Source organism: Nicotiana sylvestris, chromosome 4, assembly GCF_000393655.2.
Source record: "Nicotiana sylvestris chromosome 4, ASM39365v2, whole genome shotgun sequence".
NCBI lineage: Eukaryota > Viridiplantae > Streptophyta > Magnoliopsida > Solanales > Solanaceae > Nicotiana > Nicotiana sylvestris.
In genome coordinates, this window is record NC_091060.1 from 70,022,494 (window position 1) to 70,042,068 (window position 19,575).

General features: G+C 37.1%; 2 protein-coding genes across 2 annotated transcripts; both read right to left on the reverse strand.

Annotated features, from left to right (window-relative positions):
• Nucleotides 1-13,232: 13,232 nt before the first annotated feature.
• On the reverse strand, nt 13,233-13,755 carry LOC138889674 (uncharacterized). Its single transcript, XM_070173009.1, has 2 exons — nt 13,726-13,755; nt 13,233-13,631 (listed from the first exon to the last, which is right to left on the reverse strand). The coding sequence occupies exons 1-2, from the start codon at nt 13,753-13,755 to the stop codon at nt 13,233-13,235; spliced, it is 429 nt and encodes a 142-aa protein (XP_070029110.1).
• Nucleotides 13,756-18,397: 4,642 nt separating this feature from the next.
• On the reverse strand, nt 18,398-19,327 carry LOC104243479 (cytosolic sulfotransferase 12-like). The gene has a single exon (XM_009798667.2). The coding sequence runs from the start codon at nt 19,325-19,327 to the stop codon at nt 18,398-18,400; it is 930 nt and encodes a 309-aa protein (XP_009796969.1).
• Nucleotides 19,328-19,575: the final 248 nt, after the last annotated feature.

A 19,575-nucleotide genomic window follows, 5' to 3' on the forward strand; every position in this document is an offset into this window, starting at 1 on the left:
ATATGTGTTTGGCTTGTTTTAATAAATGTATGTTTAATGACTAGAGGTTGATAAGTTTGAACTTATTTAGGATATTTCTTTAAGATTTCCAAAAAATTAAGGGAGTTCTAAATAAATGCCCATGTGGCTAAAAAGGACGGAATTACGGCACATAGCCTAATAGCCAACTGAAAATGGTGTAGGTTTGAAGTTCTTACCCGGTTTAGCTAAGTTATACGTAACATGAAAGAAAATTTTCAGCTTTATCCCATTATTATAGACACACTTCTAGATTTCTTTATTTTCTTCTTTCTTCATCCAGAACATGAAATTCTCTCCCCCTTTCTATCTAACCCATATAGATCCCCTCCTCCTCTCTTACCCTAGACTCTGTTATTCTCCCTCCCCCTACCCCCTACCCCCTACCCCCTACTTAGTTCTTGCATCAATGGCTCTGAAGAAGGCTCAGGTTCCTCCTTCGTCGTCCAAGCCAACCAAGTCCGATGGTGGCAAGCAGAAGAAGACTTGAAAATTTTGGGGGAAATGAAAACTCATGCAGATATGAAAATTTATAGCTTTCAAAATGATTTGCAATGAAATATAGCCTCTAATTTTGGAAGATTTTGAAGTTTGAGATTGAGTCAACATTGTTACAACCTTTAAATCTCGGATCTGAAACTGTGTATCTTGTGTGGGTATTGAATTTGGAATAGTTGGCACAAAATTGTGAACCTATTGACGAATGGAATCATCCAATACATGCTGCTACAACTCAAACTTGGGACAAAAATCATAACCATGTAGCAGATATCCAAATGTTTAAAACTTGGGACCTTTAAATCACACTATTAATTTAAAATTTGACTAAGAATTCAGATATCCAAATGTTTCATCACTTAAAATATACTAAAAGATTTAAATATTTCATTGTCAAATCATGTTTTACCCTAAGAGAAAGAGAAAATAGGAGAATGTTTAATATAATACATAATTCGTTGATATTTATGTTGCCGACCCCCAACCTCTTTTTTTCTTTTAATTTTGTTACTGCAATCATTACTTTGTACCGATTAGATAATAAGTTAAAATTTCTAAAGTTAAACAGCAACATAACTTATAAAGAAATTTTCTCTTTCTAGAAAAAAAAGATCTTCGTACACTAAACGTTATTTCTTCCAATGGTAACTAAATTTTCCCTTTCTAGGAAAGTGGTGCCACGCACCCTCTAATGGGCATGACGACGGGCACCTAACTGACACGTCACATTATGCACACTGCCCCTACTACGAAGGCGACTAACACTAAGAAAGAAATTCCTCAGAAGTTTGATTATGCATATGCAGTAGCAGCTCCTACAAAATTCAAAGGTAAACGATTGGGGGATCCAAATGTCAAGGCAAGGATCAGTACCGACAATGGCATACCCACTATCATCTTTAAATCCACTGATTGCGATGGTGTGATGGTTGAGGGATGCAAATTCACAATCATCGGAAAGTTTCTAAGGAATCGCCCAAATATAGAGAGGATTAGGTCTATTTTGGCTGAGAAAATCTCTCTTAAAGGAGAGGTCAAAATTGGGGCCTATGATTTCCATACTGTCTTCATCGATGTTACTAACGATGAAGATTGCAAAACTGTATGGTACAAATGATCTATTGAAATTGATGGAATGGTCATGTGGTTACAAAAATGGACACCGAATTTTAGACCGGAGGAGGATTCCACAATAGTACCAATTTCAGTACTTCTGCTGGGTGTTCCCTTTCACTGCCATACGTGGTATTACATAAAGCAGATTTTGAGCCCTGTTGGTGTTACTCTATCAATGAACTTAGCGACAGATTATGGAACTAGGCCAGGTATGGCCAAGGTTAGAGTCGAGGTGGATCTAACAAAGCCGCATCTTTAATCTGTGTCGGTTGACGAATACAATCCTCTAAAGGGATTCACTTAGAAATTTGAATATGAGGGAGTTCTAAAATACTATAAACATTACAGGATTTTGGGCCATTTAGTTGTTCAATGTAGAATTCTGGAGATGGAAAGGCAAAAGGAAAAAGGAAACAAAAAATAAGGAATCGGAAAAGTAGAATGCCAACAATGAAAAAACAAGGAGATGCTAGGAATCAAAAAGAATCAGAAGCTAGTAAAACCAAATGGGAGCCAGGCGAAATACGTGAATCAGCAAAATAAGGGAAAAGGGAAGCTGGTATTTCTAACAAAGGTATTAGTCTTGAGCAGAATACTAAGGAAGCTATTGACTATAATCAATGGTAAGTTCCCAACACCAAAAGAAACATGAAAAAAAGAAAGCAGGAGGAGAGAGCGAAGGAATATAATGAAAAGAAGAAGAACTCTGATCAAGAAAAAGAACAAGAGGATGAATCAATCAACAAAGGGAGAATAATCAACAAGAAGAGTAAAAAAAAAAAGAAAAAAAAATGCCGCACAAAAGAAGTATAGTCCTTTTTAAACCTGTTGTTGTGCAAAGAAAGAGTAAGAAGAAGAATAACACATGAGCAAGAAAAGCAAAATACAAATCCTTCCAAATACAGATGTTGAAGAATTGCTTAAAGAGTTTACTAAGTCAAATTATGATGAACAAGCAAAGGAAGATCAAGGCAAGGAGAATATTTCTACAGGGGTTCTGGACAATGCCAGAGTGACAATACCATAAGAGAACAACATGAACAACACCGTAAAGGAAGGTCATAAAAGGCAGCCTAATAAGGTAATGCCCACAACAACTTCACAAGAAGTGGCGAAGTGAAACAATGGGTGCAATATCAGATGCGATTCTGTTGAAAATAAAGAAAAAAGTTTGAGTTCTGATCAAGAGCGCCTAGAGAGTACACAAGATAAAATGTATGACAGAAGAGAACAATGTGAAGATGATATATTTGAGACAGGAGAAAGGGAACATAGACTTCAAAACTTTCAAATAAGTAACATTCATACAGAGCTCAAAAAGCACTACCAATCCAATTGGTTGTGGACTTATGCTATAACAATGCTTTTAGTTGCGACAAGCAGAGAAATTTGGAGGAAGAAGAAAACTTACAGCAGCTCGAGGAAGTACATACGAAACCAAAAAAAGATAAAGAGATAAAAAATGCAGGGAACTCAAAAAATACTCAAAATGAAGATGGTACTGATAATGGTAATTGGTCACCTAATGGTAGAGGAAGAAGCAGACAATGACGAAGAGGAAAAAGAGTCATAGAGAAGAACACTTCTGTTTCACAGAGGAGATGTGCTAAAATAAGGGCCTCAAACCTCTAGTCTTGGTGCAATTTTCTGGAATATTAGAGGGGTAAGGTCAAAAAAGGCTATTCATAGATTAAAAAAATTAATCAACATCAATAAAAATGACTTTGTTGCTATCTTTGAACCTTTCATTGATAGTCGAAAGATTGAGGGCTACAAAAACTTCTTGAGCTTTCAACACTGGCTAGTAAATACCAATGACCAAATATGGCATTTCTGGAATTGTCAGGTGGAGATATCTAAAAACGAGGATCAACAACTCACTTTACATATTAAAGCACAGATAAGAGCGATATCCATGCTACTACAGTATATGCCATGTGTACTTCCAAAGAGAGAAAGGGTCTTTGGGCCAATATTGAAAACATTAGTAATGGCATTGTTGGCCCATGATCTTTTGGAGGAGATTTTAATGTAATCATGGACTCAGAAGGGAAGCTGGGAGGAGGGGAGGCAGACCTCATCGAGCTCATAGAAGCCTTGATTTCACTACTACTATGGAATACTGTGGCCTTATGGACTTAGGCTATGTTGGACCTAGGTATACTTGGTGCAACAATCGAAGACCCAGCAAAAGAATTTGGAAAAAGCTCAATAGAATTCTAGTTAATGATGAATGGATGCAAAAGTTTCAAAATAATTATATTAGGTTTTTAGTAAGGACATAGTCAGATCATCGACACCTCCTTATGAAATGTCACAGTGAGTAGCATGAAGTGATTAAATACATCAGGTTCCTTAATTTCTTGGTGCAACAACCAAATATTTTAGAGGTCGTCCATAATAATTAGAGTACACAGATAACAGGTAATGCTATGTGGAGATTGAAATAAAAATACAGGCCCTTAGTAAAAGGCTAGACCAATGGTATAGGGAAATCTTAGGAGACATCTACGACCAATTCAACAATTGGGAAGCGAAATTGCAACAACTTGAAGAACTCAACCTTCATATGAACACTGAAGACAGCAGGGAAAAATTAAATAAAGCTCATGTGGAATATGTTAAATGGCTTGGAGTACAGAAAATTATTTTAAGGCAAAATCACAAATAAAATAGTTCCGGGAAGGAGACTACAACACTAGCTATTTTCACAGTGTGCTTAGAGACAAAAGAAGAAGATCGTACCTCCATAGATTTAAAAATCACAGGAACAGGTGGGCCAAAAGAGATGACAAAATTACAAAGGCTACTATAAAACATTTTGAAAGTCTGTTTAACATGAAGGATCCAGTCATGAATGATCAACTACTAGAATTCATTCCTACTTGTATTTCGACAGAGGGGAATGAGTCCTTGATTGCTATTCCATCAATGAGAGAAATCAAAAATGATGTGTTCAGTTTGAATGTCAATAGTGCAGTTGGTCCGAATGGCTTCAATGGGGTTTTCTTTCAAAGCTGTTCGGAGATTATCAAAGAAGACATCATAGCCTTTGTTTAGGAAGTTTTTAACGGCAAAAAACTTACTAAGTTCTACTCTCATTCATGTTTGGTTCTTATACCAAAAGTGGAGTTTTGAACAACCTTCTCTGAACTTAGGCCTATAAGTCTGAGAAATTTTACAACCAAGATCGTCTCTAATGTGTTGGCAGCCAGACTAAACGGTTTCCTTCCAAGGATTATATCAAACAATCATATTGGTTTTGTGAAGGGAAAACTCATAACAGAGAACATCATGCTTGCTCAAGAAATCATAGAAGATATTGGCAAGGAAAACAGTGGGGGCAATATTATTATGAAGCTAGACATGGCCAAGGCTTACGATAGATTATCGTGTTCATTCTTAGCCTCAGTGCTGAGAATGTTTGGTTTTGCGGAACAATATATTGATATTATATTGAGATTAATATCGGATGTGTGGTATTCTATAGTAATCAATGGCACCAGGAAGGGCTTCTTTACCTCATTCACAAGGCCTTAAACAAAGAGATCCATTATCACCCTCCTTTTTTCTCATTGCGGCAAAAGTGTTAACTAGGTCTCTCAACAAGCTTCTTTCCAATCCTGATTTCATTCCTTTTAACATGAACCAAAGGGGCCCCAAAATCAATCACCTTGCCTACGTGGATGATATAGATGGGGGTTATAATAAGTCTATAAGACTAATAATGAAGCAAATTAGCAAATATGAGAAAGCTTTTAGAAAAAAAGTAAACAAAGAAAAAAGTTTTTTTTTTCACTGACCCTAAAGCAAGAGCCCACAGAATCAATAGAATGAGGGAAGCTACTGGATTTATGAATAATATTTTTCCCTTCAACTACCTTGGCTACCTATTATATGTGGTGAGAAAGAAACTTTCCTACTTCGATCCTATGGTGGACAAAATTGCTAAGAGATTGAACGGGCGGCAAGGTGGGATTTTGACTTGTGGGGGACGTATGGTTCTTATAAAAAGTGTTCTCCAATTCCTTGCAATTTATGCTCTATTTGCTACGATCCCCCCAAAGGGTACTTTAAAATTAATTGAAAAATATTTTGCTAACCTTTTCTGGAGTTCTGTAGGTGATAAGAGAATGTATCATTGGAGCTCTTGGAGGAATCTTTGCCTCCCTAAGGATGATGGAGGAATTGGTGTTAGGTCCATGGAAGACATCAACAATACTTTCGCCATAAAAATATGGTGGAGATTTAGAACTGTAGTTTCCTTATGGGCATCTTACCTTAGAACTAAATATTGCATCAGATCACATCCAGGGGCTATGAAATGGACATACGGAAAATTTGCATTCATGGAAACATATGACTCAATTAAGGAGCTAAGTGGAAAGTTATATATATTAGAAAGTTAACAAAGGCATTTGTAGCTTTTGGTAGGATAACTGGTCGGGAAAAGGTGCTCTAACATATCTATTTCCCCATAGGATAAAGAGCAAGATCACCACGGTGAGGGAATTCATTACAGCAGAGGGTTGGTGCTAGCTTATATAAGTCCACCAAACTATAGAGCACCTGATCCTCTATGAGTTTCTACTTATAACACTTATGAAGCAGTAAGTAAAAGAGACACGGAAGTTTTACGTGGAAAAATCCCACTCAAGGGGACAAAAACCACGACCTACCCTTGTAGGCTTTCAACTTCACTAACTTGTAATCTCACTATTACAAGACACTTTGTAATTAACTCTATTACAAAGAATTCAACTTAACTAACTTGTGATACTCTTACCACAAGCTACTTTGTCACTCTCTAGTTACAAAGACTTTAACTTATGACTAACTCTAGTCACTACACAAACTTAGAGGGTTGGTGATTTTTGGGTTTCCTAAAACACTTCTTCTAAGAAAGCAAGAGAGGAGTTATAATAAAGAACAAATAACAAAATTACAACTCAACTACGGATACACATAGACTCATTGTGAAACTGAACCTTTAGTGGAGTTGTCTTCTTGTTCTTGACACACTTGTGACTTCAATGCCGGATAAACACTTTTCTGATTAAGAGAATATCACTGAATGCCCAAGTGAATGTCTTGTGCCTTGTATTAGATTGTTATACTACAAAAGACATCACAATAGTGATGTCAATTCTTGGTATATGCTTCTTTCCAATGAGAAGTGACTGCTGCACTATCGCGTGTACAGTTGCAGACATTCACTTTCTGCAGTTACGTTCCAGCTGTATAGTTGACTTATACTTCTATCAAAGAACACCAAGGGATCAATTCCCTGCTGTGTTTCTCTTTGGAGCAGTTTATTAGACTAGACTTCGTTCATTTGAGATGTGTACCAAGTGAGTCAGGTTCTCTATCTGGTTCTTAACATAAGTTTGTTAGATCATCAAAATATAAGAAGCATAAGACAAAGACATTGAAAACCCATCAATTTCCCCCTTTTCATGATGACAAACTTAGGCATTGATAGTATTTGTTTAAAGTTGAAATAACTAGATGAGGTACCAGAAACTTCACAGGTTCCCACTGACCTTTTGCTTTTGATCCCCCAATTCAGAATACATACACCCACTATCATAGTGCATACACTACTCACTAATATCACAATGCATACTCTACTCACTATTATCTATCTTCTCCCTTTTGGCATCATTAAAAATAAATAAGCAGGCAAAAAACATAACGAAGTCTAACACAGCCAACTCATGCCACATATGTGCACACAACATGATAGAAAAACAGAAGCCAAAGGAAAACAACATTGTACAAGCAAAAAAGAAGAGTTGCCTCATGATATTAACAATGGACTAAGAAAAATAGGAGCAGGAATAGTGAGATCCAGCATGCCATCAACAAAAAGACAAATAAAAATAGAAACAACAGCCACAAACATCATAATAGAAGACAATGGTCACTAGGGGGTATCTAAGAGGCACTAGAAGAGGAAGACTAGGAGTGAGAAACATCAATGATTGTGAGAACCAGGTCCAGTCGGGCATTTGCAGACAGCTGCTCTTCAAGCAGTTTTGCGCGAAGCTTATCATTTTCCTTTTTCAGGTGGGCAACTTCTTCATTAACGGAACTGGGTCCTTTAACCGCTTGACTGACATGAGTTTCTAGTATGGAATTCTGAGCCCTCAATCTTCTGATCTCTTTAGAAGCAGCATTATGAGCATTGATCAGCTGAGAAATGGTCGAGATATTTCCACCAACCTTTTCTACGCACTCACATTCTTCTAGAGTGGTTTTAGAGAATGTTTGCTTGCATGTCTACTCTGGGATTACCCAAAGGGACCTTGTAAAATTTAAACACTTGAGTAAGGAGAAAGACATATGGTAGCCCATGATTTCCTCCTTTAAAGTTTGCTACCTTTTGCATATGATCTATCATGATTGCTGGCAGATTGATTGGGACAAAATCATCAAGAGCCTCCATTAGGACCATATCAGACTTTGTAGCAATAGACCGCCTCTCAAAATGAGGTAAAAGTACCTTGTTAACTAGCTCAAAGAGAAGCTGATACTCAGGGAGTAATACCTTCTTATGCACCTATTCCTCCTGCTGAATAGCTTGATCTTTCATGATACCTCTCCTAAAGTTCACACCATAGACACCTTTGACTAAGGACATTCCTTCACATGGAATTTGGTGAACCTTCCCTAATGCTGAAGCATCAAGTACAATGTCTACTCCATTACTAGCACACAGATGTGATTCCCCTCAATAGTAAAGAGAGATGCGTAGAAACTTTGTACCGCATCTTCATACACCAAAGGCATGTTCCCCTGAAACAAGTTCTCCTATTATTGAAATTCCACTATTTCCAGAATTTGCCTCATACCAGCCATCTCTGAAATTGCTGGATAAAATGTACGACCCCATAAGAATTTTTGAGTTCTTAATCTCTCCTGCCAAAGACCACTGTCACTGGGTATGGTCTTCATAGAACCAGGTTCCCCTACAGTTGCCCATTTTCATTTTCCAGATCCTTCAACATACTTCCCTTTCTGGTTTACCAGCCCCACAAGATCTCCTTCAGACATAGCTTGCTCAACTACACTCTTCTTAAACTTAGCTTCATCGGAAGCTCCATCCACAGACTTCTGGATTTTTATAGGTCATTCTACTAAGGAACTGAGCTCCTTTAGAGCATCTTTGTCAACCTCATCTACTGAAATACTTCTGCAAGTCACAAATACCTCTTGTTTCATTAACCTCTTCTTCCTTGTCTTGACACTCCTCTTACTTTTTTTCAAGGTAGACTTGTAGCCCTCTTTCTACTGCAACCTGATAGTGGGTGACTTGGAATAGGATTATAAGTGCTTAGGATAATCAAGAGGTTCAGGAGTGGGTTTACCTGTAAGAGAATTAGGTTCTCCAGCAGGTTTTCCTGGGACATTTTCATGGGTTAAATACTCAAAGAGTACTATGGTTCTTTCATCGCCTAGGAATGGAGTTTCTTCCCCTTTATACTCAAACTAGAGATATGCTCCTTCATTCATCAGACTCTCAACAGTGATAGCCATGATGTTATGCGCTTCTTCCTTTTCTAGTGACTCTGTGAGAGCCACTGAGTTCAAAATGGAGGAGTTCAGATACTAATCAGGATCATCCTCAGAGACCTATGACACCTGAGAGGTAACATCTCATGAGTGTTCTTTGATGAGATTAGAGGAATGAGGAGACATGGGGTTCTCAATACATGGAAGGGAAACATGGTTTGATAGAAAAGGAAAAACTAGATAAAATGAGGAGGAAACAGGTGTGGGTGCAGTAGTATTGGAAGGAGTGAAAGTGTGAATTTCTGGAGATGACTTTAAGGATGATAGGGAAGTGGGAGTGGTGTTCATGGTGGGAGAAGGAAGCGATTGTTTGGTTTCCATTATAGGAGGATTTGATAGGGATGTTGAGTGACAAAGAGATGAAGAGAGGATCACAAAGATACAAAAGAGATGAAGGTTCATGACTTGCTATGAGAGAGAAAAAGAGTTTTATGTAAAGAAGGGCTAATGATGAGTAGAGAGAGAAACGGGTTCTGAACAGTCCTAAAAATGGCAGTAGGTTTGTGGGAAAACGTTATCGTGCAGAAAGGATGAAGGGATTTAAAAGATAAGACATGACATGCAGATTTTGAAAAGTTGGATGATGTGGCAGTTGAATTAATTTTGTTAACCCTTTTTGAGAAAGCATGAAAAATAACACATTACTACTAACCTGTGGTACAGGAACCTGATGCCCGAACAGTTTTTGAAAAACAATTTAGCAGCTCTTCTTTGGCAATTCATAATTGCACCTTTAGCTTCTATGATCGTCATGCGTGTTTACCTACAATGGTATCGATGTGAGTTAGGCTTGGCTAGAAAACACTTTAGCTCATTTTACCTGAAGGTAGTTTTCATAGCCAACTGATGGAGAATCAGGTTCTCAATTTGGCTTCAATACCCCCAGGTTCACCTTGTTTCTTTTATGAAGTTCCCTACTCAAGGATTTGGTGAAGATATCTGCAATTTTGTCTTCTATGCTATAGAACTTCACATAGATCAACCCTTTCTCCACATTGTCCTTCAGAGAATGATGCCTCACATCAATATGTTTGGTCTTTTTGTGTTGTACTGGATTCTTGGCCAAACTGAGTGTACCGGTGTTGTCATATAGAACAGGCACCCAATCAGTTAACACCCCAAAATCCTCCAGTTGCTACTTAATCCATAAGAGTTGAGCACAATAGGATACTACAGCTACATATTCAGGTTTAGCCATTTCAAGGACCACTGAGTTTGCTGCCTTGTGCACCAAGGCATAATACATAATCATAGAAATTGGCCATTCCAAAAGTACTTTTCCTTGTACTACATCTTCAACTGTTTCTTCAGCTTTATTGGTAGTAATTGAAGTACCAGGTTCCTCTTGAGAAGTGGAAGAGAATGTTGCATTTTCATCACATGTGTCCTTCATCTGACTTATCATATCAGTTTTCCCATTTGGAACATCAAATATTTCCCAAGGACAGAAAGTAGTTCATTATCTTGATCGTTACTGTTTCCTTCCTTGTTAGAAGAAGGAGTCTATTTGAATAGCTCATGAACACTTTCTTCCACACACTGTGCTCTTTTGTTGCAGAATTTGTAGACTTTTGTTTTTGTATTAGATTTCCCAAGCTGGTCCTTTCTTTTGTTGAGATCATAGCATTCGCATCCAAAGATTCTTAGGAGAGTTATCCTTGATTGTCTTTCGTTGAGCAGTTCTTGGGGATTTTAGGAAGGACCTGATCATATACTTGTTCGCCAAGTAGTAAGCAATGTCTATTGCTTCTGCCTAGAATTCCTTGGCAATTCCTCTATTGATGAGCATTGTCAATTTCTTCCACAATATTGTTCTACATTTCAACAACATCATTTAGCTTTGCAGTCCTTGGTGCTGAGAAATTTTGAGTGATCCCATTTCCATTACTAGACCCATCAAATCTTGGTATTGACATATTTTATCCTGTGGTCAGATCTGATACGCGCTTCCTTCAGTTCCATATCCACTTGGATCTTCTTGACAAGTGTCGCACATACTTCAAAATCTCTTCCTTTCCTCTAACAAGCAGTGTCCAGGTGGATCTAGAATTTTGCAGTCCACGAACTAGGTTCTTCTGAGTCAGTTCATTCAGAAGTGGGAGCCTTGAGTGTTCCAATCCTTTATTCCAAGTTTTAGCATCATTGTCAACAGCCTTTAAGCAGCTCATATCACCAGTTTGTAGGGATTTAAGGTCAGCGAAGTAGATGTTCTTGTTGTTTTGGCGACTACGACCACTTCACCAGTTACCAGATTGGTAATTGTGTGCATTTTTTATAAGAACTCCACTTTACTCCCTTTACCACAGATTTGAGACACAGACTTTCCATCTTTTCAACATTGAGAATGTACCCCACTTTCATTTTCCTTTTTTTTATTATACATATACATGATACATTCTCTTTTCTGCAGGGCTTTCAGTGAGAGACAGTCCATAGTGTTTTTAGCATCCACTGTTCGTGAACCATTGCAGTCCACTTCTTCTCACTGTTCCCAGAACATATAAATAATGGGTTAGATTTAAGAACCCAAACTAGTTTGGGTCCCTTGTTATGAGAAAAGGGATGGATGAGGGCTTTTCTAGTCCATGCAGGCAATATTTGTTTCTTGCGAGAGGTACCTGGTCCCTCTTTAGTAGTCATTTTTTCAGTAAACACTTTGTTTTTCTGAACAGATTGAACCCTGGCCTGACAATTTTCTTTGAAGTACCCATTGTTCCCACAGTGGGTACATATCTAGTTATCAAGAACAGTGACGTAGTTGCTGTGAGGATTGTAGGGAGTTTTCTCCTTTTGGAACCCGATTCCCTGCATGTTTCCACTATTGTTGAAGTATATGGCAGTGATAACATCTGAGGACCAGGTCCACTTCAGAGATTTCTCAAGATCAATTTTTACTTTCTCCAATTCAACTTGAAGTTGCCTATTTTTCTCAAGTTAACCACATAGACTAGTTTTCACATCATTTAATTCCTTCTCAAGCTTGATGTGTGTCTCACTAGCCACTTCATTCCCTTTCCCAAGATTCACAGTCTTATGTTTTAAATTGAGTCCCTCTATGGTTTCCTCTAGGTCAGTGATTATTACCAAAAAGTCATCCCTCTCTTGCTTAGTAGCTACAATTTTTTCTTCTAGAGTGTGTTTCTTATTGCTAAGACCTTCTATAGTTTCCTTCAATAACAACTACCACTACAATAATATCATCTCTCTCATTTTCTACACTATTTATTTTTTCATTCAAAACTTCCTTTTCCTTTTCAAGATGGATATGGTCTCATTCAGGTCCACTAAACAGACCACCAGATCATCTCTAGATTATTTAAATTTTCCTAGTTCTATGGTCAGGATTTCCTTATCATTATCAATGCTATAATATGCATCAATTAGAACATTTGTTAATGACCTTAACTTCTTAGAAGAGTAGGATTTCAGATTTCTCTAAACATCCCTGAAATTTACCTCATCATTTCCATCCTCTTCATCATCGTCAGACTGAGCCATCAACGCAAACAACGAGCCATATTTTGTTTCTTCAGTTTCCACTGCCATCATGGAGCTATTTTCTGCATCTGGTTCCCCTTCTGATTCACTGGAGGAGTCTCCCCAAACAGCAAGATCCTGTTTCACAAAATTTTCAACTGCACTTTTTGACTAAATTGTTTGTCTGGAACCGGGTTCCCTTTTGCTTCTTTGTCAGGGTTTTGTTTGTATTGCTCCTATTTCAGAAGTGGACAGTCTTTGATGAAATGCCCTGGCTTTTCGCATCTGTGATAGAGATTATTGTTCCTTACCTTACTTGACTTGCCCCTCTTTGGTATACCGTCATTCCTTCGAACCATCTTTTGAAACCTTTTAGTAAGATAGGCCATATCACTATCTTCTTCACTTGAGTCACTGTTTTCAGCCTTGAGTACCAGGTTCTTTTCCTTCTTTGGCTCTCTCCTTTTACAGTTTTTCTTTCTTTTCATCTCGTATGTCTTCAGATTTCCAATCAGCTCATCCATGGTTAGAGTTTGTAGATCTTTAGCTTAAGTGATTGCATTTACCTTACTCTCCCAAGAACGAGGTAGAACACTGAGAATTTTCCTTACAAGCTTGTTTCTAGGAATAGCATCTCCAAGTGAATGAAGCTCATTTATGTTGGATGTGAATCTAGTATGTATATCCTGTATAGACTCATCATCCTTCATCCTGAAGAGCTCATACTCAGTGGTGAGCATGTCAATATTAGACTGTTTAACCTTAGTAGTTCCTTTGTGTGCGGTTTGCAATGCTTCCCATATTTTTGTGGTAGAATCACAAGATGAGACTCTATTGTACTCATTAGGTCCTATACAGCATACCAAGATTTTCTTGGCGCGATAGTCCTTTTCTACTGCTTTTCTGTCAATACACTGTACTCCTTTCTGTCTTTCGGCACCATTGGTCTAGTTTCTCCAAGATTCTTCATAGGAACATGTGGACCATCACAGATGATATCATATAGTTCTGAATCTTCGGCCATTATAAAATCATGCATACGAGTCTTCCACCAGCCGTAGTACTAACCATTGAATCTAGGAGGTTTGTAGGTTGATTGTCCTTCCTTAAAGTTGGGTAGAGCAACCATTGAGATCCTTTCTAGGTGTTAACCTTTTAGAAAGAACCCGCTATGATACAATTGTTAGCTTATATGAGTTCACCAAACTATAGAGCACCTGATCCTCTATGAGTTTCTACTGAAAACACTTATGGAGCAGTAAGTAAAAGAGACACGGGATTTTACATGGAAAAATCCCACTCAAGGGACAAAAATTATGACCTACCTTTGTAGGCTTTCAACTTCATAAACTTGTAATCTCACTATTACAAGCCACTTTGTAATGACTCTATTACAAAGACTTCAACTGAACTAACTTGTGATACTCTTACCACAAGTCACTTTGTCACTCTCTAGTTACAAAGACTTTAACTTATGACTAACTCTAGTCATAACACACACTTACAGGTTTGTACCTTTTCGGTTTCCTAAAACACAGCTTCTAAGAAAGCAAGATAGGAGTTACAATGAAGAACAATAACAAGATTACAACTCAACTACGGATACACATAGACTCATTGTGAAATTGATCCTTTAGTGGAGTTGCCTTCTTGTTCTTGACACACTTGTGACTTCAATGGTGGATGAACACTTTTTTTCTTGAGAGGATATCACTAAATGCTTAAGTGAATGTCTTGTTTATTGCACCAGGTTGTTATACTACAAAAGATATCACAATGGAGATGTCAATTCTTGGTACACACTTCTTCCTAATGAGAAGTGACTGTTGTACTGTCTGCTGCACTATCGCGTGTACAGTTGCAGACAATCACTTTCTGAAATTTCCTTCTAGCTGTATAGTTGACTTGTACTTCTGTTAGAGAACACCAAGGGATCAGGTCCCTATTGTGTTCCTCTTTTGAGTAGTTCATTTGCTGGAGATCAGACTAGACTTCGTTCATTTAAGATGTGTACCAAGTGAGCCAGGTTCTCTATCTGGTTCTTAACATAAGTTTGTTAGATCATCAAAACATAAGAATCATAAGGCAAAGACATTGAAAATCCATCAGCTGGGATATGACGAAGTTTACTAATACACTTGATGACCACACAACTCTACAAATCAGAGACATTGCTCTTTGAGATTCTAAAAAGGATGACTATGCTATTTGGGATGTTGAATCTAGCGGTCACTATACTAACAAGAGTGCTTGGCAGAAGATTAGAAGCAGGGAGAAGAAGAAGGATGCTTTAAATAAGATGTGGCTCAATTGCATACCTTTAAAAATCTCATTCCTTTCTTGGAGATTGTACCTCGGTAAGCTTCCTTTTGATTAAATTATTGATAAATTTGGTAATCAAATTGTTTTTAGATGCAGGTTTTGTTAGAGTCCTAAAGAGTACACCATTCAACATGTCTTCATTGAGGGGGATGCAGCCAAATTTATCTGGAATAGCTTCATAGCTCCTATGGGCATCAAATATGAAACATAGCCAGTTAGAAGAGTTATCAAACCTTAGTGGGACGAGAAGTCTAAGAACAATATTCACAAGTTCATTCTTTGAGAAGCACCATTAGCTATTAACTGGGAAATATGGAAAAGTTGGACAGTATGTAAATATGGCGAGCAAAAGAATTTTCAACCGAGAAAAATGGAGCATCAAGTGATGTGGACTATCCAAGCAGCTTTGTGCATGGCCTTCCCCAAATGCAAAGTTACATGTCATGGCGTATATTCTGTGAAAAAGTAGAGCATTGGAACTCGACTCCAATAGTGCATCAAGTAACTTGGCGAAAACCCCCTACTGGAACGATTAAAATCAATACTGATGGAAGATATTTAAAAGAAACGGGAAGAGCTGGAATAGGAGGCATTTTTAGAAATGAAGAAGGTGATCTGATAATGGCATTCTCCTTGCCAGTCCAAAGCAACACAAACAATAGCACTGAAGCAATGCCCGTTAAAGTAGGAGTTCAATGGTGTATATAACAGGGTTATAATGACTTCTATATGGAGATTTACTCGCAGATAGTAGCCAACATGCTCATTGCTAGAAACACCGAGAACCTTCATTTAAAAGGCCTGATTGAAGACATTACTAGGCTCATGAACCATGTCAAAGTTAACATTACACACTGCTCCAGAGAAGAAAATCAAGTGGATGATATTTTGGCAAAAAAATACAGTAAAAACCGGGAGTAGTGGCTATTATTACACTTTCCAGTAGCTCCCAGGAAATGCTAAAGGACCTTTCCAGCTGGATAAATGGCAACTACCTAGTTTCAGAATTAGGTATGATAAAGCCAATTTTTTTGTGAGCTGATGTACATTCTTTTGTAGATATGAGAGGTAGGATATATTTTGATTAATTACCTTGCCTTTCATATCGTTTTGTTAGGAGGTAAGGTCCATGTCCCCCTTCATTGTACGTAACATGTTTTTGTGGGAATAGACATGGTAGGGGTCTCGCTAAACCCCCCAACATTCCAGGTAATGAGAACCTGGGTGATTGGCTTTAATAAAAAAAGTTAAAATTGATGAAGTCCAATCTTCTAGGCGTATATTTAAGATTCATATTTATATTGCATTATTGGTCTATTATTTTTTGGGCTAGAGATTTGTGAAGTTGTGACTGAGCCACGTGGTTGCAATGTATAGGTACGAGTAGTACTTATATGTAATTCTCTCTTATTCCCGACTATACCCATGTAATCTTAATACTTTCAATATCCATTAAGCCAAGCCAAGTGAAGCCAAAATTTGACTTAGAGTTCATTTTGAAAGCCAGAGTTCAAAGTTTGTCCCCATTTTATAAAATTTTGCAAATATATAGACCAAATCACAAAATATCATTCTTCTTCTTCTTCTTCTTCATCCTCCTCCTTCTCCTCCAACAACTCAATGTAAAAATCAGGAGAACTCACCAAGCCAGAAAAATGGAGTAGTTGTCCCTTAAATACATATAATCCAAATATAGTTAAATTAAGAGCGTGTTTGGCAAGCCACCTAGGAATTAGATATGGGTGTAATTTCACAGTTTGACATGTTTGTCTCACCAAGTAATTACTTCGTTAACATATAATTGGTTGTTATTTTAGAGGTATAATTATACTCTCCAATTCTCGAGGGGGAGGTGAGAATTGATAATTACACTGTGTAGTTACAATGCTACTTTTTAATTTCTTTCCTTTTTATTTTTATTTTTATTTATTTTCTTTATAATTTTTTATTTCCATTATTTTAATTTCTTACTATTTTAATTTTTTATTTTATTTTTACTTTTTAATTTCTTTTTTAATTGTAAAATATATTTTGTTTGTATATTATATATATTTTATTTCTCTACCTTACTTCTTGTGATTCCATGTAATTGCTCATATATGTTATTTCTTATTTGTTTTATTTTCTTCATTTTGGGTAATTTTGTTATTATTCTAACTTTTGAAACTACACTTCCTAATATTAAAAATAATGTATCATCAACAAACATGGCATATAGTGAGTGATGTTATTAAAGTAGAATTTCGTTGTTGCATGAGATTATAAACTTATTATGTTTCTGTCACGACCCAATATCCCTCCTTAGAAGTCGTGATAACACCTACTCTTTAAGATTAGGTAAGCCTAATAGTTATTGAATTAATAATAGAATTTTAACCAATTAACTATTAAACGTCAACCAGAAATTTCTATATAGAGCAAACAATCTCAAGTAGATATACAACATTCCAAAACCAGTTGTACAAGTTATAAGCTCTGCTAAATTCACTACAAAATTTCTAAATACAATTTTTCCATTAGCGAAGACAACATAGAGGCGAGGAGCAGGAATTTTAGAGTGAGGGAACCGCATTCCAGTCTAGCAGCCAAGGTTCGGTAGAAGGCTTTAGTTAACCAAATAAATCGTATCCTTGATTTAATTAGCGGATACTAGTAAGTAGTAAGACATTCAATCTAATTGAAGGAAATGGAGAGATACTATGATAGGTGGCTAAACTAAATTGCAACGCTTGACACATCTATGAAGGGCAAATTCACTCTAAACATAAAAGCCAACAACGGTTGGGGCTTCCATATATCAACTTTGTCATATGCCTATAAATACTGAAAATGCTCCACCATTAAAGGGAAGTCAACCAAAGGACTCGATGATCAAAATTCAAACACTAAACATTCTAACATGTGACCTCACAACAGATTTTTCATTACAACGGTATTTTTTTTGATGGTTGTACAAGTAGGTTCCAAACTGGACTCTGCATGAGTCCTACGAGAGAATAAAATATTGGGATCGAAATAATATGGTGCATACGAAATCTTACAATGTAAAGCTGGTGGACGGTAAATCAGACAAGAAAATAATTATACTAAAATATGATACTATAATGGAGGTTTGGTCAATTGACCTACATATAAAAACTAGGATAAAAATATAAAAATTATTTAGAGAAAAATCTTCTCATAAACAAGACTCTTTAATGACTACATTGTGGATACTATTATTGTTGTTATGAGAAGAAAATGCCAATTTATACAAGTACAAAACTTCTCCTCTAAGAAAAGGATAAGGCATATGAAGAAAATTTATTCCTTTTTACAATCTTTTTCCATTCCTTCGAGAAAGAGAGTCTTAATAGATTAGAATTTCAGGACAAAATCATAACACAAAATACTAAATGCCATATATGAAACCAGCTCCATGAAACTTGTTTCTTGTCAATGCATCAATACGCTCAATTGTCATAGCATTCAGGTAGTTTTTATGATCCCCAACTACACCTTGTCGGAAGAAAGAATTATAGGGAACTTGAAACCAAGAAGGAAAATCTTCAGATTTGTTCACTTCATAGCTGCTCAGAATGTCAAAGCTGCAACTCTTCACAACCTCCTCTACTTCCTCCTCTCTGTCAAATGGGCATCCTAGAAACTCAGCCAATCTTTTGACATGAGTGTTTGTGTCTGTCATTAGCTCCTCATAAGTTATAAAGAAAATATTTTCAGGTTTCTCTAAGCTTGCCGTTTTGAATCCCATAACATGGTCATAATAAGGTCCACCAGGAAATATTCCAGCACAAAATTTCTCTATGGCTTCTTCAAGGGGCCATGGCCCATCTTCTACGTCCTTCCATTTATTTGTGAAATGCCACATTGATACCAGTGTGTCTTTTGGGTTTCGGGTAATGTAAACAACTCGACAGTGAGATGAATCAAGAGTTTCTCCTATAAGCTGGTAAGGAATATGGGTAGAGAAGAGCCTCCTTGAATCTAGATTCTCAATTTCAATTGGAGATGGTTCAGTTCCTCCAAAGACTTGGACCTCAAGCGTAGGAACAAGCTCGTGGGGATTGTGGTTGACTAATGACTCTTTGGAGGATCGATATATGATAGAGAAAAGAAGAGATTTAAGCCATGTTGTCCCAGTTTTTGGAAAGGATGCTAAAATTACATCATTATTACGTGGTTTGAACTCATTAAGAACACGAAAAGTTCTTGGCACAAATTTAGGAAGAAACCAGAAACCATCTATTTGACAGACATAGTTATCTCGCCACCAATTTTCTTTTGGTAAGGACGGATGGAGAAGCTCCACACTATTCACCATGAAATAATACTAGTACTGATACACGAGGAAGACGAAGTACTAAGAGAAGTATGTGTAATGAATCTGACAAATATAAGCAGTCACTCCTACAAAGCTTACTCCCTAATATATAGTTGTAAAATGTGAAGATTGTAGATCAAGCATTTAATGTAATTCAATAAAAGTCCTCTCCGGATATCGTAAACTTTGAACAAACTCCCACATGGGGCACCGACTATGGTCATTGGACCTTGTGGTTTGGCATTTGT

Excerpts from the sequence above, each read along its gene's own strand:
- LOC138889674 (XM_070173009.1), bottom strand. The coding sequence starts at position 13,755 with ATGGTTAGTACTACGGCTGGTGGAAGACTC. Across the intron at positions 13,632-13,725 it reads CTACGGCTGGTGGAAGACTC|ACCAATGGTGCCGAAAGACA; the intron begins GTATGCATGATT and ends TGGAGAAACTAG.
- LOC104243479 (XM_009798667.2), bottom strand. The coding sequence starts at position 19,327 with ATGGTGAATAGTGTGGAGCTTCTCCATCCGTCCTTACCAAAAGAAAAT.